We start from the raw sequence: 12391 nt of genomic DNA, 5'->3' as shown, positions 1-12391 counted from the left end.
CCATGGTAAATCTACTCTATGAAATACTACTCAGCAATTAAAAAGAATGAAATCCTACCAATTGCAACAAGATGGTCCTAACAAGAGACCATTATGCCCAGCAAAATAACCCAATCCCAAAAGGACAGATATCATATGTTTTCTCTGATATAAGACAACTTTCATGCAAAACACAAGATTAATAGGTATATAGGTAAACATGCATATACATATAGTCATCTAGAAGAATAATATCATAGAGACTATCAAATCAAAATATGAAGATATAAAGTAGTACACGTCCCTACTCCCAAATTAAAGATGGATTCCCAATGAAACTCTTAAATATATCTTGACAGCAGGATGCTGGACTCACTGCCATTTTCCATAGCTAGAATGTTAGGATATATTTAAACAACAGAATGATGGACTGAAGACTTTTTGTGGAAGACTATGCTATTATAGTAATATAGGGGAGATCAGTGAGGGTGGGGACTTGAAGGGGGGTAAATTTCACAGCCTATAGAACTGTACCATAACATATATAAACAAATTAAGTTTTTAAAATCTGAAGTGAAAAAACTTCAAGTGAAAAATTTCCAGACAACAAATTAAAGATAAAAGCTTCTTGATGGTCTTCATTAAACGTTTGGATACAATTTCCAAAGGACAAAATTAAGAGATGGCACAGTGGCATAGCAAGCTGCTTCCTGAAGTGCCAGCATCCAATATGGGTGCCGATTCAAGACCCATCTGCTCCGCTACCATTACAGCTCCTTGCTAACATGTCTGGAAAAGCAGCAAAGGATGGCCCAAGCACTTGGGATCCTGCACCTCTGTGGAAGACCTGGAAGAAGCACTTGGCTTCTGACTTTGGCCCGGCCCAGCCCAGGTTACTGCAGACATTTGGGGGAGTGAAACAGTGGGTGGAAGAACTCTTTTTCTTTCTCCCTCTCTTATAGTGCTTCTCATTTCAAATAAATAAAATAATTTTTTAATAAAAAATACAATTAATTACAACAAGGAGCAGAATAGAAACATCTGAAGGAGCCCAGACATGTACAGCCATCTACAACAAAAAAAACAGAAAACAACCCAGGGAAAAAGGTCTCTTCAATAAATGCTGTTGGGACAACTGTATAGCAGCCTGCAGAACTAGAAACAAGATCTCCACCTTTCAACATACACAAAGATCAAATCAAAGATAAAGTAGCTAAACCCACACCTAGAAACCATCAAACTTTTAGAAGAAAACATAGGAAATATTCTACAAGATTAGGCATAGGCAAAGTCTTTCTAGAAAAATCATCCAAAGCAAAGGAAATCAATTAATTCATTTATATATGTTCTGATACAGTTGCATAGGTTGTGGGATTTTTCTCCCTCCTCAAGTCCCCACCCTCACTGATCTCTCCTATATTACTATAATAGTATAGTCTTTCATAAACAAATGGGACTATATCAAACTAAGAAGCTTCTGCACAGCAAAGGAAACAATCAACAAAGCAGAGAAGCAACCAAGAGAATGTGAGAAAAATCTTTGCACACTACATAACAGATGGGGGGGTAGTTCAAATAAAACAACACTGAGGTTCCACTTAACTCCAGTAATAATGTACCACATACAGTAAATGACCAACAACACCTACTGGCTAGGATGCAGGGAAAAAGGAACCCTGCTCCACTACTGTTGGGAATGCAAGCTGGTGCAGCCACTATGGAAGTCAGTATGGAGAATACTCAAGCAACTGAAAAGTCACCTACTATATGACTCAGCAATTGCACTCCTGGGAATATATTCAAATGACCAGATACATGAATAAGTAACGTTCACTCCTGTATTCACTGCAGCACAATCAAAAATTGCAAAAACTTGGAAAGAACCTAGATGCCCATTGACAGAGGACTGAATAAAGAAAGTGTGGTTCATCCAATCTATGGAGTACTACTCAGCTATTAAAAAGAATGAAATACAATCAGTTGCAGCCAAATGGGCTGAATTGAAGACCATTATGCTAAGGGAAAAGTGCCAATCCCAAAAGGTCAAATACCACATGTTTGCTGTAATATGACTTTCATCAAAAATCTCAATGCTAACATGGCTATGGGTTGTTTTGCTCATCCTCTTATGGAATGGCTCTTTCTTGTTGAAATTTGCAGTTTTGTAGTGTCAAATCTAATTGTTTTTGCCTTGTCACACTTTTAATCTTACCTTTTCATCTTACCTTTTAATCTTACCTTTTCACACTTCCTAGTTATTTGTATCTCTCCCAATAAGTTCTTGTGATTCATTAATTGATCATCCATAACAGATGGATTGCTTGTAAACGCCTGAGATTGTAAATGTCCAGTTCAACTCTGTTTTGCTACATCTCACGAGTAATGAAGGTCTAGTTTTTAATTGTAATTCCTTCAGCACCACAAGGATCCTGCACTAGCATCTATTCCTACAAGAAGGTTTTCGATTCCCGTTTTCACCATGTTTGTGATGCATTTTAATTTTTGTAGCATGTTTTTTAGCCTCATGTTGATGAAAATGTATTATTTTCACCCTGTTGTGGACTGTGCTGACAAGTTCTGTATTTTAGGGGATATATAATGCAAGTGTAGCGGGGACTGATATGTTCAGATATGGAGACAGAGTGCTGTATGTCTCTAGCATACAGACCAAAGATGGCGTGCCAGTGAAAGAACTGAATGCATCCTAACAATAAGATGATGGACTTGTGCCTGTTCATGAAGAACATCCATTGTAAAACTAGAGGGAAAATCAAGAGGTAGGGACCTTGGGGAAGGGCACGGGCAAGCTCAGAGCCTGTGGAACTATACCACAAAACAAAATGTTTTTAAATGTAAAAAAAAACAAACAAAAAACAAATGAAACTACCTCAAACTAAAAAAAGGCTCTATGTAGGACCTGGCACTGTAGCCTAGCAGCTAAAGTTATATAGGTGACAGTTTGTTTCCCGGCAGCCCCACTTCCCGTTCAGCTCCGTGCTTGTGGCCTGGGAAAGCAGATGAAGACAGTCCAAAGCCTTGGGATCCTACACCAGTGTGGGAGACCCGGAAGAAACTCCTAGCTCCTAGCTTCAGATCAACTCAGCTATGGCCTTTGCAGTCATTTTCGGAGTGAATCAGGGGAGGAAGATATTTCTCTATCTCTGTATATCTGACTTTCCAATAAAAATACAACAAAATTTAAAGTAAGCCTATGTATTAGGAGAAAACACTTGCAAATTATTACAAAAGGTGGTTTACATTCTAAATATACTAGGAGTTTTCAAACACTTTATGCAAATTGTAATAAAATTCTAAGTTTATTTTGTAGCAGAAAATTTTGAAATATATGCATGTCTCTCTCTTTGAAAGATTTATTTAATTCATTTGAAAGGCAGAATTAGAGAAAAAGAGGGGGGGATGAGGGATGGAGAGAGAAAAATAGGAAAAATCTTCCATCCACAAGCTTACTTCCCAAATACCTGCAATAGTCAGGGGTGGATTATGCCAAAGCCAGGAAGCAGAAGCTTCTTCCTTACCTCCCACATAGGTACAAGGGCCCAAGTACTTGGGCTACCTTCTGCTACTTTCACAGTTAGGGAACCGGATCAGAAGTGGAACACTCAGACTTGAAATAGCATCCATAAGGGATGCTGGCACTGCAGATGGTCAACTTAATTCACTATGCCACATTGTGTGATCCTTGCTTTTTTTTTTTTTAAGATTTTATTTTTATTATTTTTTTCATTGGAAAGGCAGATATACAGAGAGGAGAGACAGAGAGGAAGATCTTCCGTCCGATGATTCATTCCCCAAGTGGGCCGCAATGGTCGATGCTATGCCGATCCGAAGCCAGGAGCCTCTTCCGGGTCTCCCACGCGGGTGCAGGGTCCCAAAGCTTTGGGCCGTCCTTGACTGCTTTCCCGGGCCACAGGCAGGGAGCTGGATGGGAAGCGGGGCTGCCGGGATTAGAACCAGTGCCCATATGGGATCCCGGGCGTGCAAGGCGAGGACCTTAACCACTTGCGCCACTGCGCCGGGCCCGATCCTTGCTTTTTAAAACACATATTTTCTATGAAGTTTCTGAACTGCTCTTGGAACACAAATCTCATAATAACAAAAACTCTAAATACCAAAATTAAAGAAATAGGCAAAAGATCTAAATAGACATGTATATAATGTAGGATACATTTATAATTTGTATATGTTATATGCATACATATTTATAATAACCCTTGTAACATGTACTACATGATATCTCATTGTGGTTCTATTTACATTTCCCAGATGGTTAGTCTATTGTATACCTTTTCATACACCCATTGATCATTTATTTTTGTATCCACTTTAGTAAAATGTCTACATGTGTGACAGAAACCTAAGCACGAACTCAAAGTGGAATCAGGACCGAATCAGGCACTTAGATATGGGATGTGGCATACCAAGAATCGTCTTAACCACTGTACCAAATGCCTGCTGCTACAGGATTCTCATTTCTTCTTCTTCTTTATTTTGTAGTAGAACATAGAAAGCTGATTCTAAAATTTATATGGAAATGCAAATTATCTAAAATAGTTAAACCTGATTTTTGAGAATAATGTTGCAAGACTTATGTTACCTAATTTTAAGACTTTGTATGAACCTTGCACAAATCAAGGGAGTGTGCTATTAGCTTAAGAACAGTCCCAGATCCTTGGAACAGAACAGTGTTCCTACAAATAGACTATACATATGAAGGGTTCATGAAATTTCATGGAAAATGGAATTTAGGATAGATTCATTTTAGTGTAAACTTTTTGAAGTTCATGTGTAGTATTTTTGTAATACACATTTCCATGAACTTTTTAAAAGACCTCTCATATTCAATCAAATACACACTTAAAATTGGGGAATCTTATTATATTTAATTTTTACCTAAAACTGCTAAAAGGGATAATTTGTAGGGGGGGGGAGAAATAAAATCTTAAAAGTAATAAAAGAGTTAACAATTTAATTTTGAAGACATAATAAAACATAAAAAAAGATAATATGCTGTGATTAGATGGAGTTTATCCCAGTAATACAACATTCCATTAATATATGGAAATTATTCAATCTAAATTTAACACATAATAGATTAAGCAGTAAAAGCAAGTGATCATTTCAACAAATTAGCAGTTATTTTGTCCCCCCAAGGACATTTGACAATGTCTTTTGACATTTTTGGATACAAAAATTGTGAAATCCATGCATACAAGTGCTTTTTTAGATTAGTGAAATGTACTATAAAAACTGCATTCTGCAATTAAACGAATCTGATTGGAAATTATTATTCTTATAGTGAAAATACAGTCTCAATAAGACAAATATCATGCTTCCCCTAATCCGTACATGGAACATAAAAAAATACTTTATATATGAGTAAGATTGACATTTTCAGATTAAATTAAATGTCTGAAATTAAAAATTTCAGAAATGTCAGAATAAATAGTAGGTTTGGTTTTGTTTTGCTTTTGTTTTTCTTCTTGCTATGTGTTGATATGTTAAGCCTGTAATCCTGTGACTGCAAAGTGGAGTGAAAATGAATTCAGAAGGCTAGCCTCTGGGGAGCGTTGATAGGATGGAGTATAAGGTATCACTATGCTCTTAATTTGAACCATGAAACTTGTTGTGTCCATAAATAAAATGAGATTTTGCACTAACATAAGCATATCTTTTAAGTTCATTTCCCACAATTTTCTGAAGTATTATGTATCTAGCCAATAAGCATCCCCCATATGAATTCTTACCTATCTCACCAGTGATCAATTCCTCAATTGCTTCCAATTGTCCCCTATCACAAAAAACACTGTCATGAAATCAGCAACCTCTTATATGCTCACTTTGTGGCTCTGTGAAAATTTATCCAAATCATACATTCAGGAATGGAACTACTAGATTGTACTCACATTGAGCTTTTGTAACTACTACCTAGGGGCTTTCTGGAATTGTTTAAACAGTTTTCATACCATGGAGGAAGTTATCATATCAGGCCAGAAATTGCTATCTTCAGAAAGGCCCTCTTAGAAGGCTTCCCATTGACTGGCATCTTCCTGCTGACTGGGATCTCAGTCAGGTTCTCCATCATTTCCCGACAAAATTGACTTTCTGTGCCTACACTGTCCATGTTTTATAGTGAATAACTGCTCTTCTTCTCAGACGCTGGAATTGTGGTGCATACTAGTCAAGGGGGGCCTACATGAGTAGCCTCTCATTAAAATCTTGGGCACAGAACTTTTCCTAAGTTTCCTTAGCAGACATTTCATGTGTTGTTATAATTCAATCCTAAAGGAACTTAACACATACTACACTGGGGAAAGCCTATTAGAAGCCTGTGTCTGGTTTCCTCTGAACGTCTTCACATGTACCTTTTACCTTTTCCTCATTTTCTTATGCTATAAAAAAGCATGACCAAGAGTGTAGCTATATATTTGTGAGTCCTAGTAATCACCGAACTTAGCATGATCTTATGGACTCCCTGAACATAAATTTCCAAAAGCAAAAGAGTTTTTCAAAATGACTACTCTTAGCTTTACTCTTCATGCCATTTGGATTTTCAACAACAAACACATATAGCCTACTTAAAAATAAATACTTTAAAAAAGAAAATAAAGGTTTCCAAAAGCATGGTTACCTATGAATCAGACTCAAATGATATGAGGAAGTCACCAAGGTCATACAATGAAACTTTCATATTCTATATGATGAAGCTAAAGGACTTGTTCAAAGTTATTCAGACGGTCATTACAGGTACAGGATTCAATCCTCACTGTCCTGTTTCCTAGTGCTCCTTCTGCCAAGCCTTGGTATTTTACCCTTGTGAATTGCCCCCAACCCATTGATCTTTCCTAAATGCCTGTGGGAGACTACTTTGCTGCTGACCATGGTGCCTCTTCATTCTTTTCTTTTCTTTTCTTTTCTTTTCTTTTCTTTTCTTTTCTTTTCTTTTCTTTTCTTTTCTTTTCTTTTCTTTTCTTTTATTACATTGCACTATGTGACACAGTTGTAGGTACTGGGATTCCCCCCATCCTTCCACCAACCCTCCCCCCATGGTGGATTCCTCCACCTTACTGCATTGCCACAGGTCAAGTTCAGTTGGGGTTCTTTCATTGCAAGCATATACCGTCTGATTCTTGGATTTTCTGGGCTGTGAATCTGCCAAGTTTCCCTCAAGGCTCAGGGAATCATGGATACTGAATGGAACAGGAAGGATCAGAGAAGTTGCAGACAAAATCCTACTAGAAACACTCTAAGATATCAGGGAGTTGAGAAGGGAATGGTAAAAATAATAAATAGATAAAATAAATAATCCCAGGGCATATCATAACTCCTTCTTAAGTCCTCTTCTCTGGCCAGAGATCAAGGGTCAAAATCAGTGCCAGGAAGGAACCAATTCCCCACTACAGGAAACAGGGGAAAAATAGCTGAATAAAAACAGAGCTCAGACATCCTTTCTGTGGTTTCCTAAGATATCTCAAAAGTCTGCCCAAAGGTGCAAATGCTTACGTGCTCCAGGAAGCAGGGTCCTATCTCGCTGAGGTGGGGGTCATCATTGTTGTACTGTTTCTCCAGGTCTCTCACAAAGCCCATCTGAAATCTGTAGATGTCCTCAATGTTCCCAAAGATTATCTTTAGTTGCTCATCGCTGAACATGTCCCTTCTCTTTCGGCACTGCTTCAAGTAGCCCTGCAGACAAAGAAAAAGCCCAAAGTGACACTGTCCCCAACTTCCAGAGGGCTTACCACTGTCTAAGTACTTGGGGCCCTCATTTTAGTTCCTTGAAGTATAGTTATTCCGTTTCTCACCTGAGGACACTAAGGTTTAGAGAAGGAAGTCATTCTATTAGTGAATAACTACAATTATTTTAGCTCTGGCAAAGGTCTTCAAAGTAAACAGGCACCAGAGCTTCTTCCCATATGCTAGGAAAAAGAGGAAAAAGAACCATTTTCTAGAAGCTCTTTGAGCACAGTTTCATGAATGTTAGTAGTTATCAGTTTCACTATATTGATTCATATTCTAAACTTCTATTCCTCATAAGACTAATGTAAAATATTTTAATCACAGTGACAACAGTTTGAAAAGAGAAGCCAGAAACATGAAAATTTCCCATAAGCAAACAAGAATTAATAAGATCAAGCAATTTGTTGTTAAAAAAGAAAGATTTATTTATCTGAAAGGCAGAGTTGCAGAGAGAAATAAACAGCAAAAGGGAAGAGAGACAGAGATCATCCACCTGCTGGTTCACTGCCCAAGTGGTTGCAATGGGTTGGGATGGACCAGGAACAAGCCAGGAGCCTAAAACTCCCTTAGGGTCTTCCACGTGGGTTCAGGGACCCAAGCACTTGGGCCACATCTACTGCTTTCCCAAGGAGCATTAATAGGGAGCTGGATTGGAAACACAGCACCCCTAAATTGAACCAGCACCCACATGTTATTATAGGCCACAGCTTTATCCACTATACTAGAAGGCCAGCCCTAGGCAAACAATTTCCTAAAGCAAATGTAATCAGGTAGTTGGCCAGGAAAGATCATCTAGATGAGCTCAGCCAGCAAACTCTTCAGAGTCTGAGCATGGTATTTCTTACAGAGCAGGTGTTGAAAATGCATTTGCAAAAGCAGATGCCTTACTATAGCTAGCCACTGGTTAAAAAGAAGGAAAGCAATTCTTGATGTGATAAAGAGAATACTGAGTTAACACAGACAAATTCAGGGCACACTACTAAGTCAGGGAAAAAAGCCCAGTTGAAGCAGGGTGATCCACTCTGAACCTAGTGGCATGGATTTTTAACTGATGAATATTGTCCTCGTTAAAAATCAATGCTGTATCAAAATACTTTTGGTGAAAATGAATTATGGTCACTTACTTTCATCTAAAGACTAAATGAAACTTTCCTAGGCTTTCTTAAGATGTTTGAGTCCATAATAAGGAATGTCTTTATCACATCTAGTCATGTTCCTTGTCCTCATTTGTCTCCCACCTAACACAACTGCCAACAAGGTGATCTGTACACATTTCAGGAATATTCTCATTCTTGGCATCAATTCCCTTTACTAGCTCCAACCAAAAATCTCACTTCCTTATCTCTTCTTATCGTTCAACTCAACCAATAATTATTAGCTGTCCTTCAACGATTTGTAAATAAATACCAAGAGTGTGTCTATGTTGACCTCCATTTAGCTAATGGCTGCTGCTTTCACATTCTTTCTTATCCAATTATTTACCATGAGGAAGTTGTGCTCTATCACTAGAATATCCTTTTGTCCTTGCTCCTTTCAGTGAAGTAGCACCCAAAGTTCTTCCTCCTGAGAAATCTTTGCTTTAATAACAGAAACAGAAGCAATATGAGCTATATAGGTCAATGCCTAATATAAATCTCCCAGAATCAACTTTTTCTGTATGTCTTATGCCTGTCTGTCTCTCTGACACTCTTACTTTTGGAAGTCTTAACTATAGTGGAATAAAAGTTCATTGAGTATAGCGTCAATAAGAGTCTCATCATTAAAGGATTAAGGATGTGCACTGGATTCCTTATATTTGCTTCTACTTTCTCTCACTAAGATAGATTTAGGGAGACCTGTTGAGGAGAAAATTTATAACAATGTTATCTTCAGCATGTCACCTTTGTGTAAGCTGTAGGTACTGGTGATGAGTAGCATATGGTGACGAAAAAAAAAAAAAAAGGCCAGCCTATACAGCCTATGCATCCCCTAGAAAGTAAGTTCAGGAACTACTCAGTAGTTTTGTCCATGGCACTCATTTGATAGGTGTGAGAAAAGGAACGAAACATAAAATCTTCAAAATGCAACAAGGAAACTAGAGCTCCACTTAGCATAAAACATAGCACAATGAAAGGAAGAAAGTTATTCTTAGACACCAGAAAAGATCTAAATATAGATTCCTAATTACCTAAGTGTGCTATTCAGTGTCATTTTCAAGGAAATAATTTTCTTTCTATTAGATTATGTATGTTGTAGAAAGAAACTGTTAGGCTATATGTACTAGAAGAAAACAATTACCCATGAGATGGTGAAATCCTTAAGTGTTTAATCAACTGCCCAGTTTTTAAAATGATTTATGTGTTAGAGAAAAAACAGAGACTGAGAAATTTACCTTATTTATGCCTGCTGGGGTCCGTGCAGTAGGTGTGGATGACATGAAGGTGTGAAGAGAACAGCTCCCTGCTTGGCAGGGCCTGGGGAGCTTCCAGCTGTTTGGCAGGGCCCGGCGATTTCTCTCTGACCATCTTGACACAGTCTCACCCCCTGTTTGCATGGACATTCAAGCACCCCACTAAGAATTCTGTAATCTATTGAGGCATTGTTTGCCCCTGTGAGATGGCTTTGGCAACTACTGTGAGCTTAAGAGTTAATGTTATTGATAATGTCTTAGTGAGTCGGCCTTTAACTGCGCACAGGAGTACAATTAAACCCATGCCATTTCTGGACACCTTATTGTGTGCCTACCCATTGCCCTGAAATCGGGCCCAGACATATAGCATGCCTTCTGGGAAACGGCTTAACAAGAATCTCACAAACTAATGGAAGTGATGGGAGTATGAGCTGAAACTGCTATGGCAAAAATATAGTTGCTGTGACCTTAAAGGTTAACCTGTCCTTGCAACTCTTTAGAGCATAGAAAATGTAGCTGCTTTAGCCGCTTTCATAATCTTTTAACTAGAGGAAATATAGGATGATTCTATTAACATCACAGAGATATACTTTTGATTATTGTTTGATTGCTTATGAGGCTGTAGAGCCTGCAGTCGTAGGGGGATTTAATGTTTGAAACTTTTTGTCTTAGACCCTTATATTTTTTCTCTTTTGATGTATTTCTCCCATTATGTGATAGATAAAGTTGTGAAAATAAAATGTAGTAAGAATGTTTTACTAATTAGTAGGTAACCATCTGTGCCTTGGCCTTGGAGTTCTGGCTGTCACCTAGTGGCCACTTCTGAAGAATGAATAACGGCTTACTTTAAAGAAACTGATTATAGTAACTTACAGAATTATCTTTAAGAGCACCTGGTTGACCATGAAGTAAAAATTAATTGAACATCTGTACATGCTGTCTTAGTTCTAAAGTAAAAGATCAAAAAATCAAACGTTTGTGCAGAAGTTTGTGATGTGTCTAAGAAAATAAAAAGAACAGCTTCTTCTTGAAGCAAGGAAGCTGAAAGCAAGCGAGCAAGCAAGAAGCAAGCAGGCAGAAAAAACGCAACAAGTGTCTGTGTCTTTCTTTATCGCCAACTCCACGCACCCTTCCCGAGCTCCGAACTCAGCTGGAGCTGGACTCCGGCATATGCCCATACACTCCCTAATTGCCCACAACAGTACCCAGTTAAGGGTATAACAGGAGTCATGAACCTTTTCTGGACCCCCTTGTGGGTGTTAGTAATCCAACTACCTGAACAAAACCCAACTGCTTCCCAAGGCTGGCATCCATAGGAAGCTAGACCCAGGAACAGGGCTGGGTTCTGAACCCAGGCACTCACGTATGGAATGTAAGAATTCTAACCAGCACCACAACCGCTGGGCTGAATCGCTGCTCTCACCTGTGATTTTAAAGCTAATGATAGGTTATAAATACATTCTGACACATTTAATCTGATAGAATATTATATAAACATTAAAATGATCAGGAAAACTATATTATTGTTATTGAAGAGTACTCATGACAGAAAGTTAAAGAGCAGACTATAAGGTAGTATATCATTATATACATATATATATGCATATCACTGAGATATATAATATATATGTATATACTTATGGACAGATTTCCAAGTGCTTTGCAAAAGCACAATTTTGTTATATTTAGTGAATGCTGATTGATCTTGCCTCTACTGCTTCTTTTCATTTTCATGATTAAATGTGGGGGTGCGGGAAGTGGGTCTTCAACAGACTGTAACGAAAAGTAAATACATCTTCAAGAAAGATGCCATCAAGGAGGTTTGTGTATTTGGGGGCAGGCTGGGAGGTGAAAACATGAGGTCTTTTCTAGATAGTCTCAAGATCTAGTATTTAGGACACACCTTCCGGGAAGAATAACACACACACACACACACACACACACACACACACACACGTTTAGTAACTGCCCTCATGATGTAAGCAGTGGAAGTGACCTAAGCATAAAGTAGTCAGAAAACCTCCAAATGTCACTTTCAGTGTTTGTGTCATTAGCTACCTAGGTCTCTGGAAAAAGAAAAGCCAGAATGGATGACTAGTTCCCTGGAGTCTTGCTTATTCTCTTCTTTCGGCTGGGCTAATTACCATTCAATTTTCCACAGTGATGATGAACGGAGGTTTGGTATAGGGGTCAATCAATCCTGTCTATACTGATTTACTCACTTTCAGGGTGCACGAGCTAAAGATGTGTTGGCAGCTAAATGTGACT

The 12391-nt window shown here is 38.3% G+C and overlaps 1 protein-coding gene across 12 annotated transcripts in view; it reads right to left on the bottom strand.

The window, feature by feature from the left end:
- Window positions 1-12391, bottom strand: part of ARHGEF9 (Cdc42 guanine nucleotide exchange factor 9) — a 162109-nt gene that overhangs the window by 51037 nt on the left and 98681 nt on the right. For all 12 annotated transcript variants that reach the window (XM_041002433.1, XM_041002463.1, XM_041002429.1 and 9 more), the window contains one exon: window positions 7501-7680. In XM_041002433.1, the coding sequence (XP_040858367.1) occupies window positions 7501-7680 (180 nt within the window). The remainder of the gene's footprint in view (window positions 1-7500; window positions 7681-12391) is intronic.

Source organism: Ochotona curzoniae, unplaced genomic scaffold (genome assembly GCF_017591425.1).
Source record: "Ochotona curzoniae isolate NIBS_2020 unplaced genomic scaffold, NIBS_Ocur_1.0 contig_1274, whole genome shotgun sequence".
Lineage (NCBI taxonomy): Eukaryota > Metazoa > Chordata > Mammalia > Lagomorpha > Ochotonidae > Ochotona > Ochotona curzoniae.
Note: the sequence above shows the minus strand (reverse complement) of the source record. Positions and strands in the feature narration are given on the sequence as shown.